This window comes from Gasterosteus aculeatus, chromosome 16, assembly GCF_964276395.1.
Source record: "Gasterosteus aculeatus chromosome 16, fGasAcu3.hap1.1, whole genome shotgun sequence".
Lineage (NCBI taxonomy): Eukaryota > Metazoa > Chordata > Actinopteri > Perciformes > Gasterosteidae > Gasterosteus > Gasterosteus aculeatus.
The window spans coordinates 9,312,181-9,331,871 of NC_135704.1; the positions used below are offsets into that span (position 1 = coordinate 9,312,181).

Consider the following 19,691-nt stretch of genomic DNA (forward strand, 5'->3'; position numbering starts at 1 on the left):
TGCTTGACAGCGAAGGATCAATTGGTTCAACACTGTGAATAAAAGTTATGCAAACTGCTACATTTAATCACATTAAACAGCTGACGTCAGCATTGGACCATTACCAGTTATGACACATATGACAAGAGATGAGTTGCTGAGTTCACGGCCAATTAAACATCTTTATCAATGCTCACAGTCCAATGTCTAAAGGCTGAGTGCATCCTGGATGTCAACCTCCGTTTTTCCTCCAATAAATAAATGACGCTTGTGTTTCTGCGTTTTGCTATTAAACATTTTTTGGGCCCCTCTGGGGAAAGCAGAGGCAGGTTGAATGCAAACTTTACATACCATCACCTTTTAATGCCAATATTACAAACTTGTTGCCTCCTAATAACAAAATGTGTGTGTTTTCCCGAGCAGTAATACAAAGAATGCAGGGAAGGCATCGGTAAGCATGATGCTTCTGCCTTGCCTGATTGCATAGCATTGTATACACCACATGCTATACTACTACAACTGCTTTGTGATGGCTCAATAAAAAACACCATTAAACTGATGATCGTAATCCGGGACTATATGGACTAGAACCTTTAATGAACAATTTGTTGGGGCAAAATGACGTTGTGGCACTACGAGGTGGTGCAGGTTTACCCACCCCCCCCGTGAGCTATTACCTTTGTAGAGGTTCTTAGGCACCTGGCAGGTGTGGCCACAGCCGTTGGAGCAGCACTTTTTCACAGCTGAACACTCTCCGTCCTCCTCGCAGCTCTCCACGCAGGCCGCGGCGAAGCCGCTGGCCTTCTCGGGGGCGGGGCAGTCGCCTTGCTTCACGCCCTCCACCGACTTCAGGAACTCGCAGCTCGTGAGACACTCGTAGTGCTTCTTGGGAAAGAGCGGCTAGCGGGGGGAGGACGAGAAGGAGGGAGGGGATATGTGACGGATTACATTTACAGGCCGACCTGCCCGCCTGCCTGCGAACAGGCGTCTCTGTGAGCTAACAGGGATCGTCCTGTTTACATTTCAGCGCGTGACTCACCGGAGCGGTGGGTGCATTTCAAAACAGAGAGGCTCATTACGGCGCAGAAAGAGTTACTTCACACTCCTCTCAGACTTTCCTCTTATTGAATTTTCCCATTAAATTTGTACAAGCCGAAAAACCCTTCGGTCTGAGCAGCCCGTGTTTGTGGCAGTTGCATACCTCGCATAAATCCTGGCACTGGTTTTCCTTCAGGTCCCAGGTTTCCTTGCAGGGCTCCAGACACTGTGAAAAGGAGAGAAAGGGTGTCACTTCTTCAAAGAGAACAGCCACATCAAGGAGCAATCAATGCCGCGGAGATGAGGCTCTCCGGCTGAACTGACGGGCACCTCGCTCAGCCACTTCCTCCTGCACCTTCAAAACAACCAGTCACACCTCTTTTTGTGTTACCTGGCATACCTTCAAAGCACATCAACAATCTTCTTGCTAAAGCAAACATAGGGGCGAGGGGGTTTGTCCGTTGTTAGCAGTCAGGCACACCCTTGATGCTCGGATTCGGGGGGCGTCCTGACGGGTGCAAGCCTGGCGCATACCGTCTACGCCTCATTGTGATCCCCTCCGCTGATTCACTCTGGCACCGGTACCAGCCTCGCTTCTCTTCAACAGAGAGCGCTTTGTTAATGATATAGTCGGTATAATGTTCTTGGGATTCCCTTCTTTGACACGTGGAACAAATCTACTGAATGTTTGGCATAGGCACGGGATAAAAGGAAGAAAAAAAAAAGCATCAGCACGAGTGGAACTCAAAGTCATTTTGCCAAACATAATGGGATGATAAAATGTAAAATGAAACTTTACCAATCTAGTCATACTATTCTCACTGTAAATACTATAAATCACACTGGATGGATCAAATTCAATAAAAGCCAATGTAATTTAACACAAAAGTCCATGCATGTCCAATAGAATCAGGCAGATGCGGCCGTAGGAAAGAAAATATGTTGAGATGGTACTGGGAGAAGCGAGGGTTTGATTTGCTCCCGGTGCTGCTGGCCACAAAGAGCTGGTGTGAAAGAGAAGAGCAGGCTGAGTCAAACAGTCAAACCACTGCCAGGCGGCTGCTATGCTGCACTGGGAGCAGCCCAAACCACACCAACCAGAGACCTGCCAAAGTCACTCATTCGACTCCATTTCGTTTAGAGTCCTGCACCAGTTGCAGCGCTGAGAAGAGACGCTTTAAACACTCGGGACGGTCCAATATGTTGGTCGGTGGGAGGGTGAGGTGTATCTCCTCTCAAAGAAGGTAACCAGATTAGCGTAGCGTTATGTCAGGTACCCTCCTGAAGGATGGCGAAATGAGGGCATCCACCGAGTGTATTTTAAGATGATGTAAGAAATTTCACATCTCAGTCAGGGGGCACAGTGGTATTTATGACTCTTTAATTCGCTCATTAGTGCAACTCAGTCGTTATTATGCCATCGCCAGTGAAAAGTTTATTTGCTTTTTATGGAGTGCGCCGGTCGGGCACACGATGAAACATAAACCTTGCTTCTGGAGGACCACGCTGCAATCAAGAGCACGCGCACGTCTGCCAACGCTCAATTTCACAGAGCTTTCGGCTTTCGGCTTTGGCCAGCCTCGTCTCGGGAAGCCCCTGTGTGGACTATGTGCCGAGTGTTGAGCAGCTGGCTCCGGAGGGTGGAAGAGGCTGGGACGGATGGTATTTCAGCAATACAGACATCCCTCCGGGGCTAATATGAAATGGAAATTGCCGGAGGGATTACTGAACACCTTGGAGGGTGAGTATGTAGTTATGACAGCTGAGAACCTACAGAAGACAGTGATGTGGTTTCTACAGAGCTGATCAGGTGGAACCACTGCAACACCTCAAGAGATTTAAGATGACACATGAGCTCAATAGCGCTGTCAAAGCTATATTCCTCACCGCCCAGAGTGTAAACTCTGTCTTATCATCGTCTGCTATTAATATCGTTGTGACCTTGCATCATTAATTCTGTTGTCAACTGCGTCCTCTGAGAGCAGAGCCTGCAGCGAAGGCATCCCGGCCCCACACGCGGGAACAATGAGGCGTTGAGGCAATGGCTGTGTGCTGCAGCAGTGTCTAAAGGACATTCAGCCAATAGACGCACATGTTAAGGCTCCCAAATCCCTTCTACAAATCACTGAACATACACACGTAAGCCCGGGGATCAAGCTCATCTTGCTCTTTGAAAGATCTTGTGTGCACGGACTGAATGCATTCCATGGGCTTTTCATGAGGAAGTGAAAATAGAATCATCGTTAGCCCGAGATGCTCGGGCTTGCATGCCAAGCAGCATGAATTAACACATCACATTGCGTACCGAGGATATTGCAACACAGATCAGAATGCTGGCTGTGTGTTTAGCAATGTCTCAGCCTAACACTCGCCGCTTTTTTCTCCATTTTCAGGGCAAAGGTTCCCAAAGCACTGCTGAAATCGAGTCTTTCTCTGGGACAGTTGTTGCTGTTCCTCGTTGATGAGCGGTTACATCGTAACAGGCGCTCTTAAAAAGCATTGAGCGTTCGTTGGGGCAGCCAGGAGAGCTCCCTGCAGGTGTGCTGAAAAACCGACAAATCTGTCAGCGTTTCGCCCCGGCCACACCCACAACCCGACACTTAAGGAGGGAAGAGGAGCCCCGACGACAGATGTCTTGCCAAAGCAAATGGGACGGCTGTATGTAATTACAAAAGGTGCTCTCATCAATCAATTGCCCGATTCCCTTTTGAAGAGTTCGGTGCACCATGTAAAACCACAATATCAATGCCGTCGAAAAGCATGCTTGGGATAGCGCCATGAAAAAATTCTCCAAGCTCTTGTGCAATGTTTTAAGGGCAGGGGGGTCGGGGGTAAAGGGGGGGGTACCAAACTCCACTCAACCACATCCAGATACACACCCTCGTCGTCTCACAACATGCACTTATGCTTTGATTTGAGGACATTTTTCAGATTTGTTGCCACACCACAATATTGGCGATTACAACAAACCAAAATATGTATTAGTAAAACTTCCCGTATGTATGAACAACACATAAAAGCATTCAATCAATGGGATCACAGCAGGAGATATCTGTGGTATGACAGTTCATATTAGTTGGTCCCACGGAGGCTTGGAGCCCTCAAACCCCTGGTCATCTTGGCTAGTGTTAGTGATTTCTGAGATCTATTCTTGGAAAAGACTTGGAAAAGTGGAGCGGAGACCATAATTGAGCTGGACATAATGAATCTGCTTGGTTTAGGTGCCAATGTCTGGGTCTCCGACGAGCAAATCTCTCCAGCTGGCAACGCGGCTGCCATCTGTTTGAATGGCGTGAGGAATGCATGTAATCATCCAATGATATGTTAACATATCTTTGAACAAATTTCAACTAAAAAGACACCACTGGTGCTGCTTTGAGATGTAAACAAGAGCAAGGGGGTTGTTTCTATGTACTTGAGCTCTTAGTCTTAACAAAAAGCGTTTGAGCGGCTGATTTCCCCTTTGTCCCCTTATCTTCCTTCCAAACAGTGACACATTCCGCATGGTTAAGCAGGAACATCCATAGCGCTCTTTCACTCCCCATTTCACGCTGTAATAAAACGCAGCAGTTGTTACTCTGGGGGACCCTGAAAGGCATTCTGTGGGGCCGATGAGAGAGTCAAGCTGAATGGCAGCCAATGCCACAGCCCCATCTTCACTTTGTCATCGCAGCGACAAGGCGCAGGGAGTGAAAAGGGGCAAGATGGGGGAGTGTGGGGGGGGGGGGGGGGGGGGGGGTTGGTTCACACAGAACGGTCTTTCTCCGTCGCTGCAGCATGGTTATCTCCACCCATCATAAAACTGCTAACTGCCCCGAGTGAATAACTGGAATAACATAAAACTATGAAAAAGCGCGTTTATAAAATGTCACGCCACTGTTATGCTTTAGTTAATGAAGCATGAACTGCTACCAGTGGAGAATGTCCCTCAGGGCTTAATATCACACAGGGCATACAAAAGGAAAGATGGATAATAATTGCTGCTGATGCAGATCATATTTTGCCAGAACACATTTGTACGGCTGTATGGAGACCAATCAGACGTCCGTGACGGATTCTCTTATTGAGTAAATTAAATTCAGCAGACACAAAATGTGGGAATGTGCACCTAAAAATGTGGACTTTCCAGCAGCCGTCTGCTTCTCTGGAAGACTCCGATATGGAGGAATCTCGGTTGTTGATCACACACACACTCACACACACACACAGTAAATCTCACCTTCTCCAATCTCCCTGAGTTATGGTTGGATTTTCTGCTGCTCCGGCACTTTTTCACACTCCCTGTGACCGGACTCAATTATTCCTGCGGGCCTCAGCCCTGTGCTTATTTCCTATCGACCCGTCGAGCAGCGAGTCGCCGAGCTTCGCTCTCCCCTCCACTGAAAGAGGCACTTACTCCACCCGTGCACTCACTCCTCACTCTATTTCACTTTTATTCGGCTGTCATCTCGCCTCGTCTTCCCCCTTTTCTTCTCAGTTGTTATCTACCTTTCATTCTCCCAGACGGCGTCTGCCGTGCCCTGATAAATCTCAAAACACATCTCTCCGCTGCGCTTTGGCCCTCCTTGCTGGACTGAGCCAGAGAGAACGTGCTCGGGAAATTGCTCGTTTTCCAAAACTCCCTCCGAAGTAGAAATATTTGAAACCACCAGGCTCACGTTGCAGCAGAGACAAAGAACATATTTATAATGTGATATGTCGTTCACAAACGCGGCCATGTTTCTGTAGCATTTTTTGGGCTGTTATGTATGTGTATGTATATATGTACACAATGAAAGACAATAATGAGCTTTTCAACTTATATTTACAAAAACTGAAAAAAGAAAGATGGATAAAAAAAACTTGAAAGAAAGAAGAAATTCATCCACATTATAATGGACACACAACTCTCACGCACTGTCCCTCCGTTCTCTGTTGAAAGCCACAATGTGGACCATTACTCTTGTTGATTTGTCTTATTTTCTCCATACTTCTCATCCAGGCCCAGATTCAAAGCCGTCTTTAGGAATTTAAAGTCAGCTTGATCTCCATCCAAAATGTATGTGTTTTTTTGTGGGCAAATAAAGAGCAGCCCGCCTACAATCTTTGTAGCTGCTGATGCCCACTGAGACTATAATCACAGGATTACTATACTGAGTTATTCCATCAGGTGCTGGAGCTGTGATGGTAGAGGGTGTAAAATCATACGATAGCGAGGCTTTCCGATACATCGCAGAGGTTTCATTAAGTTCCATCGGCCTGTGAAAACACGGCGAGTAAATCAGGAAAAAGATATCCCGAACCTGAGCCGTTGTAACGTCTAGACATGCCGTTCTCTCAACCCTGCATGACCTAATAGTCTGCTAAGTCCGTGAGATGGCGCGTGATTAATCTCTGCGCTGCTGTAAATCGGAATGTGTGTGTTAAGCGGATAGTGGATCAAGTAGATCAACGAGATTAACCGCCGATATCACAGAGATGTAAGTATGCAACTCTACGCTAGTAAATAGTAAATAAAAATAATTGCGTTAGAGCCGCCGAAATGATCCTCAGGCAATGATGATGTTTCATTTGCAACTTTAACAAACAGAAAATGCCTCGTTTGTCAATAAAATTGCATCTTACAGTGACACAAAGCGTTGTTCTGGTATTTCAGGGAGAACTGATAGAACTGCACCGCAGTGGCTGCTGCTGTGAGGTTTTCTATTCTGCAATTACATAACCCTCTGCAAACAGGAAACCCACGTGGCCATGGTGTCGGCGCTTCATTTGGAGCGAGAAAAGAAGAAAATGACAGCATGTTGCATGTGTTTGAGTTGTTGGAGCTTCGTTTGCTCCCACTGCTGGAGTAGAGGAGGTGCATGACGCCTGCATGGGCTGCCGGATACGTGTGCGAAGGCAAATTAGTGTCTGTCCCGTCTCCTCAAGCTGCAGGTGTCCAAACCGTATGGAAACTTGGCATTAGGTGCAGCGGATGCCCGTATATCGCCTTTGCAGTCCGTGCTGCAAGCGTTGCCAGTGTCATATTTATGCCCCACTAAAACCCAGTAGTACTCCAGCTCTAGTGTGGTCGGGGGTGGGGGGGGGGACTGAAATGTGAACGGTTCAAGACTTTCTGTTTTGTTTTTCCAAGCTCGGCTCACAGACGGCCAGCGACCCAGCAGGTAGTGTCAGGCGTTCTTTAAAGCGTTACTTTAATTATTAATTTAAATGCGGTTGGGGGGGGGGGGGGGGGGGGGCGCAGACAACAAAGAGCTGAAAAGGAACCGCCTGGCAGAAAGTGAGAAGAGAAAAGAGGAGGCGCAGGAGGGACAGTGTATGAATTATACATTTAGCCCACAATCAGAGGTGCCTGCCTTATTTATGAGCCCAAAAAAAAGCCCACACAGCGGAGCTGGAATTGTGCTTTGTCCGCTGTGGAACTCAATAGCAGTTCACTTAATACTTAATGACTTTGAAGTTTCACCCAGACACCCCCGGTGCGCCGCACACACTGATGCTCCGCCCCATCTGTCTGGCATGCTTCTCTTGCAGGTCCTCTGCCGTCTCATGATGTCACGTTCTGCGGTGGCACCAGTCAAACGCACAGTGGCTGTAACCAGAGCCCCAGTTACCACCTGGCTCGCTTTACATTGCATGACAATGAGACTCAACAGGATGTATCCATCACATGGAGTCAGGCGGCAAAGGCGATAAACGGGTGACAGATGCGTAGGAGCGCATAAAGCCCTTCACCGCCTCCAAAGCCGTTTGTTTAATACAGTTAATCTACAGCGACAATAACTAACCTGCGTCGCAATAACGTCGCTGCGGATGGAGATGATGGTAAACAAGGTTTTTGAAAAAAAAGGATGTCAGACGTTGCCGGCTCGCTGCCATGGCGACCGCTCGATCTGTACCAATCCCCTCCTCATCTCAAACGAAACGAGAGCGAGAACGAGATTCTGTGTCCCGATGTAGGCCGACAGCATGTAAAACACGGCACGCCGCTGAGGGGGACTGAAGCCCCTTCTAATCCCGCGCTGCGGTCACGTTCAACGTTCAATCACCACCACTTGTTTATTTGAGTCTCCAAAGCACATCCTACTTGCCCTCTCCAGCCTCCACGAAGGCCAGCGGACCTCATGCAAAGTGAGAAACCACGTGCAGTCCAATAGTGATATAATGTGTTCGCCTTGCCCAATGCCATGATTGACTTCTCGTTTATTTTTATTTCAAAAGTCCAACGGCCGCACAAAGAGAGGGCGAACCTGGGCGAGCTGAGAGCGGCGACGCTTTGGCTCACTGGTGCGTGTCCAGTGTGGAAAGTTAAAATAAAACAGTGTGCCGAAGTGGCGACGTGCAGGGCAAAAGGTTAAGAGACTGTCAATCACTGGGACGTTCTAGTTCACCGTCCCGAAACTGTCTCAATCTGTGGGATTTATCTGCGGGATGCAGCAGCTTTGAGTGGAACTGGAATAAATTGATAAATCCACATCTACTAAGTACATCAGCTTTAAGAATCTTAAATTCTAATCGTCTCTCCTTCAATGTGACCGCTGGCACGAGTATTCTGTAACGGTATCTTAACATAAGACCATAAATAAAGCTGTTAAATTATTTCCTGCTTTGGTACCTCTGAAAATGTAATCTTGGAAGTGAAAAGACAGCAACATCCACAGGAAGGGAATGCTGTAATCTATGATATTCATCCAAACCATCTGCGGAAAGCAAATAAACACTTGGATGACGGCAGATTGTCTCAGTGTGACTGGTCATTATTGCTAAAAGAGGATTTAGCAGCAGCTTTGATTACATTAATCCTTCAGCGGAATGAAATCCCTTCTGACAGCGACTGCGTGTGGAATCTGTGAAAGGTTTATTATCGGAGAAAATAGATGGCAGCTATTAAAAAAAAGGCCTGTGCTCCGTGGGATCAATAAAAACACAGGTTGGTACGAGACGGCGTGCGTGTTTCTTTGCAGGCAGCGGCGTTGGACACAAGCGCTCGCTGCCGGCGACGTCTCAAACGGCGGCTCCACCGCCTCTTCGCCTCGTCTCACGGGGCCGTGTGCGTCTCTGGTTTTCTGCTGTGGGGTTTTTTTTTTTCATCCTCTGCCACCCACCATGTGAATAATGAGCTCCACAGATAGCAGGCAACCAAGCGACCCCCCCTTCAGCCAATGAAACTTAACAACCATGTCCAGATCAGGTCCTTCCTGCTGGGACTGACCAGCCCTGCTTCACACTCCTCCTCCGCCACCCACACACACACACACACACACACACACACACACACACACACAGTAACCGCCTCAAACTAGACAGAATAAAAGAAGAAAGGCTCCCGAGAAAGTACAGAGATGGCTCTTGATCACCGCCACCGCAGATCATATGTACGTATATATATGAAAGAAGAAAATAAACAATGTACTTCTCAAATAGAGTCTGCTAAGCAGCTCCACTGACCATCCCGACAAACTGCCCCCCTGACAGATTGATTTCTGGTGCAGCTTGCTGAGGTGTTGGCGCTGGTAATGTGGCTAACACGAGGAGGTGAGACCGACGTCTGGCCTCAGCGGGACCAAAAGGTGCTTTGAAGCCGTTGGCCAGCTGTAAAGCTAACAAACAGCAGCGCTTTATCACAGCTTTTCTTTCTATAAAACTACGCTACATATAAAGGAAAGAGGACCACACAAAAAGGACCTGTGAGATTCAAGTAAAAGCGATCAGAGTGCGCTCATAGTCTTTCGTTTTTTTTTCTTAAAGATTCGGACAAACTGAAGGAAACGGTGGAGTTTTACGGGCTCATTTTACAGGCCTGAAAAAAAGAGAAGCTGATGGGAAGTTTGACCATGTTAGTTTGGCGTGAGAAAATGTGGTGTTTGGGAAGAGGGAGGGGGCGGGCAGCGACAAGAAAGACACTTTTGAGTGAGACATAGTAGCATTCCAGTGATTGTTATTCAGGCAAAGAGCTCCAAAGCTTCCGACATGTGAGGAAGAAGGCGCATGCAATTCAAAAGGAGTAAACACTTCTTATGCGCTGGTATGCGCTGCTCAGAGTGTGTTTGGAAGGAAGGAGTGCTCAAAAGAGCCACCTGGGATATGTGAGACATCTATGAAAGACATGCGCGACTCAGTGCCGTCAAAAGGCGAACAGACAATGTCGCTTTCTAAAGCTTTTCCCTCTGGAAAGTCTAGATAAATTTAAAAAAGGGTAGACGTTTGGCAGCTTTAGAGAAATGTAAGAGTGAAAATCTCCCTGCTGCTAAATTATGTTTTATTACAGACCGGTGTTTTAATTCCCTTTTAGCTCCTTTTTCCCCACTTCATCTAATTTATTGAGAGATCAGCCTCTACAGAGAAAAAAAGGGTATACTGATTTTTTTTTTTTTATGTTCTGGATATTCATCCATCCATCCATCCATTGTCAAACCGCTTATCCTGCACACAGGGTCGCGGGGGGGCTGGAGTCCATCCCAGCCAACTTCGGGCGATAGACAGGGTACACCCTGGATTGGTCGCCAGCCAATCGCAGGGCGACACAGAGACACACAACCATTCACACTCACATTCACACATCTACGGGCAATTTAAAGTCCCCAATTGACCTGATCCCCAGAGCATGTCTTTGGACTGTGGGAGGAAGCCGGAGAACCCGGAGAGAACCCACGCAGACACGGGGAGAACATGCAGACTCCACACAGAAAGGCCACTGGGCGGAATCGAACCTAGGACCTTCTTGCTGTGAGGCAACAGTGCTAACCACCACGCCACCGTGCCGCCCCTTCTGGATATTCAGTGTGTTTGAAAAGAAAAATATCACACTTTTCTTCCTGGGGAATTATCTGTGAGGGCCACGATCCAGTGACTCACCGCAGGCCAACTTATCCCTGCATAATGCACATGTCCTTTCTTCTCAGCCTGCCCTGAAAGAAGTGAGTAATGAAGCGCTCCCCTTCGCAGTGGAGCGGCATTTAGCTGCCTTAAGTTGATCCTGGCATTTGATTCGGGGCATGGATATCGCCCCGGGGGCAAATGCAAACCCAGATAATATCACTCGTGTTCTGAATGTGAAAAAAATAAAAAATAAAGCTTCTTGACTGGCCCTGCACACTCTCCGCACACAAAATCCTCTTTTCACCCCGGAGTTTTGATAAACTTTCAGGGAGCACATCCAAACTGCTAAAGCGGTCGGGAGGCAGATTACAATAGCTGGTGGAAGATTCTCCTGGCGTCGCCCCGCTGAATGGAGTTTGTCTGCTGGCCCAACGCTGTGGCATGATAATGACTCCCTGGCTCTCCAAATGCCACCTCGCTCCGCTGTGGAGAAGGGGGCAAGTAGGTTAATCACCATGACAATGGGGACTCTGAGAGCAGGGGGGTGGGGGGCGGCGGCTCTGGACGCCGCATACGAGATGACCGCGATGACTTTGTCTTCACAAATGGAAGCGGGAGGCTTTTTTTTTTTTTCCCTTTAAACGCAGACAGACAGAGGAGGGGGGAGTGGGGGCGGGGGGGGGGGGGGGTCACCGCATCTTTGTCAAAAATATTAGGCAGCCCTTCCGCACATTTTCCTCACAGGCGAGGAGCCCCGTGAGGCCCTTTATCAGAGCTCCGGGTGGACGGCCCTCCTGCCCTAACGCACTCCCCGGGAGCCACCGCCTTTGTCTCTCTGTTTGACTGTGAGCTGTTCATGAAGTGAAGAGGCTAATCAGCGGCTGCAGAGCTATTCACGGGGGAACCACTGTACAGCGCTGCGCCCGTTTGGAGCGATTGTTAAGAGCGGCCACAATGGCTCAGTGTTTTCGACACGGGGCCCCCCGGGTGTGCACTCGAGCCATTGATGTGGATGCAAAGTGCGGTTGTGTTTGCTACCAAAATATTGACTTTTGGCCACAAATTAAGCTTCACCACCGTGCCCCCGGCCTGCATCCTGAACGGCTGAACCTAAAACCCAGGATACAATTAAACTGATTAAATTCAGAGAGCCCTTGAAACCATTTAAGACGACGACGGTGCGGCCGAGCACCACATTGGTGCAGCGGTAACACAAGCATGTCATTATTTTTTAAGAGCTTACATCAAATCCGGGCCTCATTTATTTACCGGTGGGATGAAGAAGTGCTAACTGACATGCTTGTTAAAGGCAAGGAGAACAAGAAGTCTATAAAGAGTTTTTTGGGACGTTTGCAGTGTCAGCTGGTTGATTATGAAAACAGTATGCTGTGCTCGGACTCACAGCCAGAAAAAAAAAAAAAGACTTTTTCGAACATAAAACTCTGCCGAACGACTGGGGAACGAATGGTGCCAAGAGGCGATGTTGGCCATCACAGTGGAAAGGAGAGGAACAAGTTTCACCGCATCATGGCGAACACAATGGAGGCTCGCCTTTACATCGACTTGTCACAGAAGGTTTTATGATGTAATATAAAGGGATATATTCTTCATCACACATTTTGTTTTTCCAGGGACAAACTTAAGTTCACGCCTCGAGATTCTTAAATTACCACACAAGGGTACAATGACAGAACTTCATAATAAAAAAAGAAACAGGATATAACAACAGCTATTTACTCACGTTAGGACTCATTCGGGGACGTGATAATGTTGTAAACAGCTGTTGAGTTGAGGAAGAAGCCCATACATTTGCAGATGTAGAAGGAAGGACAAAGAACAATGGCTCTGCTGTGTCCCAGGAAGATGCAAATAGCCAAGGAAACAATTTGAAATTGAAACGAGGAATTTAGAAATCAAACACCATTGGTCATTTTGTAAGGCAGTTGATATGAGACACTGATTGTGATTAATATCTACACCAAATGGGAGGCCGTGTAAAGTAAGCACGGACCGAAAAAAAGAAAATCCAATTAATCGCCATCACAGGAATAAGGTAATTTTCCCAAATTCCCAGCATGCATTCCTCTATAAGTAAGCTAAGGTCTGCGGACTTTGTGAATAAAATCTAACTTGTCATGACCTCCCTCCACTTGTTTTTCATTTAGACAATGTATGTATGTTGACTATGACCTACTTTGAGTCCTCGTGGGCCAACAGCATGGAATCCTTGTTTCTTTGGTGTGTGTGTGTGTGTGTGTGTGTGTGTGTGTGTGTGTGTGTGTGTGTGTGTGTGTGTGTGTGTGTGTGTGTGTGTGTGTGTGTGTGTGTGTGTGTGTGTGTGAGAAGATGAGAACCTCTGACAGCTACCGGGAGCACTGTTGCGATTTCTACCCGGCTAGCATATCATCCTCCTTGTCTCGGCTCCATAGAGCGCATCTCCCAGGGCCACGGCGGCCTCTGATAGAACATTTCAGCACCATCTTTTCAGAGAAGCTGTCAGCACCAGCTTTGTATCAACCCTCCTTGGGACAGGGCACGAAACACAAACAAGCCCTGCAGGAGGTGCAGCGTAATGAATCCGACTGAAAATCCCAACGACGCGAGGGGCTTAACAAACATAATCATAAAAAACATATGAAGAAATAAAAGCATAATCGTAGTTGGCCAAAGCAATTCAACGTGCATTTTTATTTTATTTAAATCCATTACCAGGGGAAATGAGTAGAAGCACAATGTAAGCAGAAGTGAGATCTAGCTGTAAAGAAAAGAGTTTTTCACATTCTGACAGTCTTTGTCAACCGCTCTCAAAGTGATTCTGCTGGCACGACAAAACCAGTCATGTCTGGACTCGCGCACACTTTATGTTGTATTATCATGTGATAATGGGGCATGCGCTGTATGTGGCATGTGTCTCGCTTGTGAAAGAAGGAAAACCGTTCTACCTTGGAGCACTGCTTGTGATTCTGGCACCAAACCAAGGATCCATTATTCTGTGAAAGAGAAGGAAAAATATCATCAGTCAATCCACTCAACTATCAAGTCATGAGATGACTGTGTGGCATTTTACTATCACATTAACAGTCGAGTATCCAGAAGGTAAAAACAGCAGAGACATTTCAAAGCGTCTGAGGCTGAGTGGCATGTAACCTAAGCAGGAAAGGGGGCCGGGGGGCGGGACAAACCTCTGGTCAGTTTCAGCAGAGCCCGGTGACCTCAGCCCCTCTGAGGGCCCGTTTGATCTCTCAACAGACGTCCCCGAGGTCACGGAGGCGAGAAGTGATGTCAGCACTCTTGTGTAGACTGCAGATACTGCCAATTTCCTCTAATTGCCGTGGAAGTGCCACCTTCTGCGTGTCAGCAAGGCAAACATTTGGCGCTAATAGCGCTGTGTATTTTTAAATCCCCGATGTGTGAATGCGGGGAGTTGTCGAGCAAAGGACCGGTGGGGGTGAGCGGCTTGTTCAAGTGGTCATTTCCTGAATTCCATTAGGGCGAGGAATTATGCTGTCATCCTCTGCAAACATAATTGCGCTTGGATGGCAAGTGCAAGGCTGGTGCTTTGGAATAAATGACCAGTTGGTCAACATTAAAGAGACAGAATGGAAGGATGTGATGTGCATCAGAAAGGTTGACGTTTAGCTTAAATTAGCGTTTTTTTTCTTCTTTTGCCACCTGTTACCTGTTTTCCAGTCAATTTATAATAATCAGATTAAAAAAATTCTCAACAGAGCCTCTGAGTTGAGTTTCACAAAATAAATAAATTCTAGTAAATGACATACGCTTGAGCTTCAGTTTGGGATGTGCGCTGCCTGCCGCTATAAGAGCGATCTAGCAGGAGGTTACGGCTAAACTTTCGGGGTCTGAGTGCAAAAGTCTGCTTCAGTTCAATGTCAAGTTCAAAGCCTTTTCCCACAATGTAATCCAGAGGAAATTTCCCATGAGACCTTGAGAGAGAACTTATCATTAAAGGGTTTAATTTGACATCCAGTACCAGTAAGTGCTGTTCTTTCAGTGTCAAGGGTAATGGTCAAATGGCTTCAAAGGAATCTGTGATTGTATAGTAATGTCTTAGGAGAATCTATGCAAGAACAACTGCTGATAAGGATGAGAAATACGAGCCTGGGCACCAAGGATACCAGGAATAGCGGGTTCATTTTTGTACCGAATGGAGTGGAAATGAGCAGTAAGTTGGCAAAGGAGTCCATCAGCAGGTTCTTTTCTATGTAGTGGAGCACCTTCGCTCAATCCGGCCGAATGTTGACTAAAATCGGAATTATTCCTCACTAATTCAGCATTTTGTGCTACATCGCACAATTCAAACTTTGTAAAAAAAAAAAGAAGATTAAACAAACCCTGCCAAAACCCGTAAATAAAACCTTGGCATTTGGATAGTTCAGATAGTTTGTCACAACTCCAGACCGCGTTCTAAATCATCAATCCGTTTGTTTGACACCTTCCTTACCCCATACATCACCGGCGACGCCGCCAGATCCACGGAGGAGCTAATTTTGCTGCGTGACAGCATCCCTCCACCAGAGAAGCTCAGCAGGATGTTGCCCCAGCTGTCCAGACCTGACCCCACCGTGTCAGGGACCAACGGGGGAATAATTATAGGTCAGGACTTCATCCCTCTGACTCACCATGACATTCCTCTGCAGTCGGAACATTATGCAGTGCCGAGGACTGTCAAGGACTCGAGTGAACGAATGCTTCCCAGACATCCTCCCGTGCGTTGGGGGTCGAGGAGAACGCGGAGCCTAAGGTGAGCCGCGCTGCTTTGTCGGCGACACCAGCGGAGTCGTGTAAACACAGAGACGCATCGCGGCCCATGTCAGGCCGAGCAGGTGGCCGGGGGGGCGGGGGAGGCGTGTCCTATGGTCTAGACGAACGTGGAGCAAAAAAACGTTTTTATCTTTGAGGGTAGTGTTACACCTTTTGAACATGGAAGTCTTTTGTCTCCCGTGAGCCTCGGATTTAAATGGGACGGATCTCAGGTTACACTTAAGGATTGTGCTTCAGTTCCATCCTATCACGCCGGTACCTTTTCCAGCAATGATGAATAAGCTACTACTGAGTACTACTGAGAACTTGTACATTTTCCGGTCAAGTTAACAGGAGACGGGGACTTCAAAAGGACGGCCTCTGTCTCTGCGTGTCCTTTGACGGCCTGAGGCGAACCCCAAAATAACTGATCCTTAAGGGCACATATGCAGCACTAAAATAAAGGGGCCTGAAGATTTAGGCTTTGACTTGAGTGGGTGTGAGCGCCGCGGACGCTCTGTCCATCAATTATTCACTTTAACTGAATTATTTGACAGCTCTGAAAGTGAGCTAATGTGTCCAGCGCCCATCTAATGTCAACATGAAAGGGGCTTTCAGAGATCTCAAACAACACTGGGGCAAAGTTGTCTCCACCTAGGAATGAAGGCTATTTGTCAAATGAGGTAGCTCAGGGTGTAGCGGCACTGCAGGCTGAGATTTACAGACAGGACTGTCATGCTTTAAAAGCGTTTACAGAGAGGTGACGCCAAGCTACATAGTCCTCTATTCATCCACTGTCTTCACTAATGAAAAACTCCACACATGAGACAAGCACTGGCGGAGGTTTGATTCCACCGCGTGTTATTTAATATCGGAGCCGTAAGCGAGGGGACACGGAAAAAGTGCTTTCCAATGTTTTTTCTTTTCTTCGCCGAAGACACAAATCTCTCAAACAAGATGCTTAGACTTAACGGTGCGCCGCATTCGAAATGAATGGCTGAATTTAAAATGTTTTTATTGCTTGGAGTGTAATAACAAGACTTCATGGACACACCTTGTTTTTGGCTACAAAAGGTCCCCACATAAATAATCCACCATGAGGCTGATGCTTTCAGAATACATTATTGCACAGGGCTCCCAGCGCGCTCTTAATATTTTAAAGTGTCCGAGGATCATATTTATGGTTGGGTGTTCCCCTCTGTCTATTGTACCAGGTTGACAGGTTTCCCAAATACGGAGTAAAATGTCAATAAATCTGTATTTGGAAACAGTATTAGAGCAATAAATCCACACTTGCTATAAATCTGACAACCAACGGACAGCCGGTGTTTGTTTCCCAACTCTGCGACACCGCGCTTGTTTCCATTTCACACTAGTTCATAATTAAAAGTCTCGGATTCGTTCTCTCAATTCAGCCACACAAAGAAAAGAAAAGAAAAAAAGAAGACACGTGGGTGTTCATCACATCTGCAAGTGCTAAATTCTCCGAGTATCATTCCAGTATTCACAGAATGATCACATAAAATCTGATATGAAAAACAAGAGTTCAGAATTCCAGCGGCTAAATGTGTTAAGTAGACCAATTGTTGCTCCTGTACCCTGACCAAAATAGGTAGTGGTCCATATTACTGGTAAGATTAATGTTATGAAACATTATGCCAAAGTCACCGCTTTGACACGCAGCCAGGCATTTTATTTCCACTGGAATGGAAAGTGTTGAGTGTCTTGGTTTGCGAGTATATCGAATGACCCCTGAAGGATGTCCGAGTTGAATTAGGAGGTCTGCCGTCTCCATCACCGCGGTGGGGCTCCGAGGTGCTGCCTGCCGTCCCGTTGCTGTAAGGAGATCTGGCGGAGGGGGGGTGGAGGGGGGGTGGGGGGGGCAGATCCACCTGTAGGTTGTGCTGACTGAGCGTGCTGCAGTGTTACGGCAACACTACATTAGCGATGATGAGAGATGACCACATTGAGCGCAGTTGGGCGCCAGCGTTTAGCACCAAAGGTGACCTCGGCCATCGGCGGGCTCGGTTGTGAATCCTCCACAAGTGTGACGCTGGCATTTATTGGCAGGGCCAGGGTGGGTGAAGGTGGGGGGGGTATGTTGTTGCAGCTGACCAGACCCCCCATTTTCACATGAAAGGACTGTTGGGGACCTCGCGCATGAGACAGTCCTCGCAGATCATCAACAATTGCATTCCATTCGTAGGCCTTCAAACATTGCTCAAGGGAGCTTATCACTGACCACAAATATGTTTCTCTCGATAGACAAATATCTGCCTCTCATTTTCGCCTAACAGAAAAAGCTGCCTCAGACAGGGAGGCCCTGCAGTCAATTATACACACTGTTAGTGGTTGATTAGAGGTGAGACTTCCATCAGTTATTTGACTTCTCAGTCATCCGGTGACTAAATGAATCACCCAGCTCCGCAAAGCAGAGAATCAACAGACTTTCCCAAAACAAGTCCTCGACGCTGCTTGCCAAGTAGTGAATTAGGAAACACTGCTTTCAATCTGTGTCCAGTGGATGCACGCCACTGCTGTTTTCTGTCCGAGCAAAAGCAGTCAGATGGATCCCTCCCCCTAATAAAACTGCTAGAATTAACCACAGTGGGCCTCTGTGCCCCGCGGACATGCATTAATCACCAAACCAGATCAATAAGCACTTACAAAGTAACGTTAATTGGAGACGAAGAAACAAGCAATGCACTCTGTGGATTAATTAGAGACTATGACGAATCTACCTCCACAATGATCCGTGACGATTAAGCATTCATTAAAGCACCCTGGGAAAGACCAGCCTATAAAGCAAATGAGGTGAGAATAAAAAGGTAGCTGGTGAAAAAGAGCTGTGAAGGATCAAGTCTTTTTTGGGGGGGGGTTGTTTTTTGTTATCTGGTGTCCTGGTGGAGAACAACTTCTGACACCATGCACCAAACGGCTCGTTTCTGGGAGTTTCCTGCATCACAACGGGCTCGTGCGTGCAGGACACGAGTGTCACATACACACCAGAGCAGTGTTCCATCTCACGCAAACAGAGAAAGTAAACGGAGGCATAACGGCAGCTGCGCTCCATCGCTGTCGCACTGACGGAGACGGGTGTCCGATTCCCCCGGTGATGATTGGCGAGCAATGGATGCAAACTGTCTCCAGCGATCATCATCCCTCAGTCTCAACACTGCGATGTGTCCATTAGATGGATGTGGCCAAGGCGCGGAAACTTTACGCGCACACACTCAAACCTCCATGCGCTTTTAAAAAAAAAAATCTGCAACATGTGCTTTTATTTCTTTATTTTATTTTGGTGACATGTGTAGTTCAGAGGTGTCTGGTTTTAAGATAACTTACCAGGGGCAGAAAACACAAGTGCGTGAAAGTACATTTCAGCAGTGAGTGAGTGACCTGCTGCGTCTCCTCGCGATGGGCTCGAGAGAAACGGCTCATTCATCCCAAAACGACCCTCGCATTCAACGACTACCAAGTGCTCGCTCCTCTCTGACCCGCATGCTTCGTACCTGAGAGTGCTTGAAAAAGGCGGAGATGCGAGTGATGTGCAGACTGAGGCACCTCGAAGCGCATCTCGCTCGGTAAACGCTGCTGGTGAAGAAAGACTCGTCCTGCTTCCTCCCGGACGCGCTCCCGGCGCCGCTCGTCAACGCTGTAATCCACAAACACAGGGTCGCGCACACGGTCAGGCTCCTGGAAAACATGGTCCCCAGCGGTTGTGGCTTTTAATCCCTCCACGGATCGTGCAACACTGCGCGCAGGCTGCGCCCGGAGAAACTAAAGAAACTTCAATTATGCGCCGGGGCGGAGTCACGGGGGCCCATGCGCCACTGCGATTGGAGGAGCTCGCGGTGAGTGACAGACACGGGGAGCGTCGGAGCAGGTAGAGTGCCGCATGGAACCTGCGCAAACTGCGCACGCTGTGGCACGCCGCGGGCGGGCTGTTCGGCGAGCTGCGCCCGCGAGGAGGCGAGTAAGGGGAATCGTGATCTATAGTAGTGATGTGTAATACAGTTCGGGGTGAAAGGAGCCACGCGGTGATTCGTTTCTTTATTTCCAAAGCTCAGCCCAGAACCATGCACCATTCGTACGACTGATCTACAGTGTTTTCT

General features: G+C 47.7%; 1 protein-coding gene across 1 annotated transcript in view; it reads right to left on the reverse strand.

The window, feature by feature from the left end:
• Positions 1 to 19,476, reverse strand: part of anos1 (anosmin 1) — a 34,958-nt gene extending 15,482 nt beyond the window's left edge. Inside the window, 7 exon segments of the mRNA XM_040201770.2 lie at positions 657 to 879; positions 1,181 to 1,243; positions 13,758 to 13,805; positions 19,089 to 19,298; positions 19,301 to 19,397; positions 19,399 to 19,443; positions 19,445 to 19,476. Coding sequence (XP_040057704.2) covers positions 657 to 879; positions 1,181 to 1,243; positions 13,758 to 13,805; positions 19,089 to 19,298; positions 19,301 to 19,397; positions 19,399 to 19,443; positions 19,445 to 19,476 — 718 coding nt within the window.
• Positions 19,477 to 19,691: the final 215 nt, after the last annotated feature.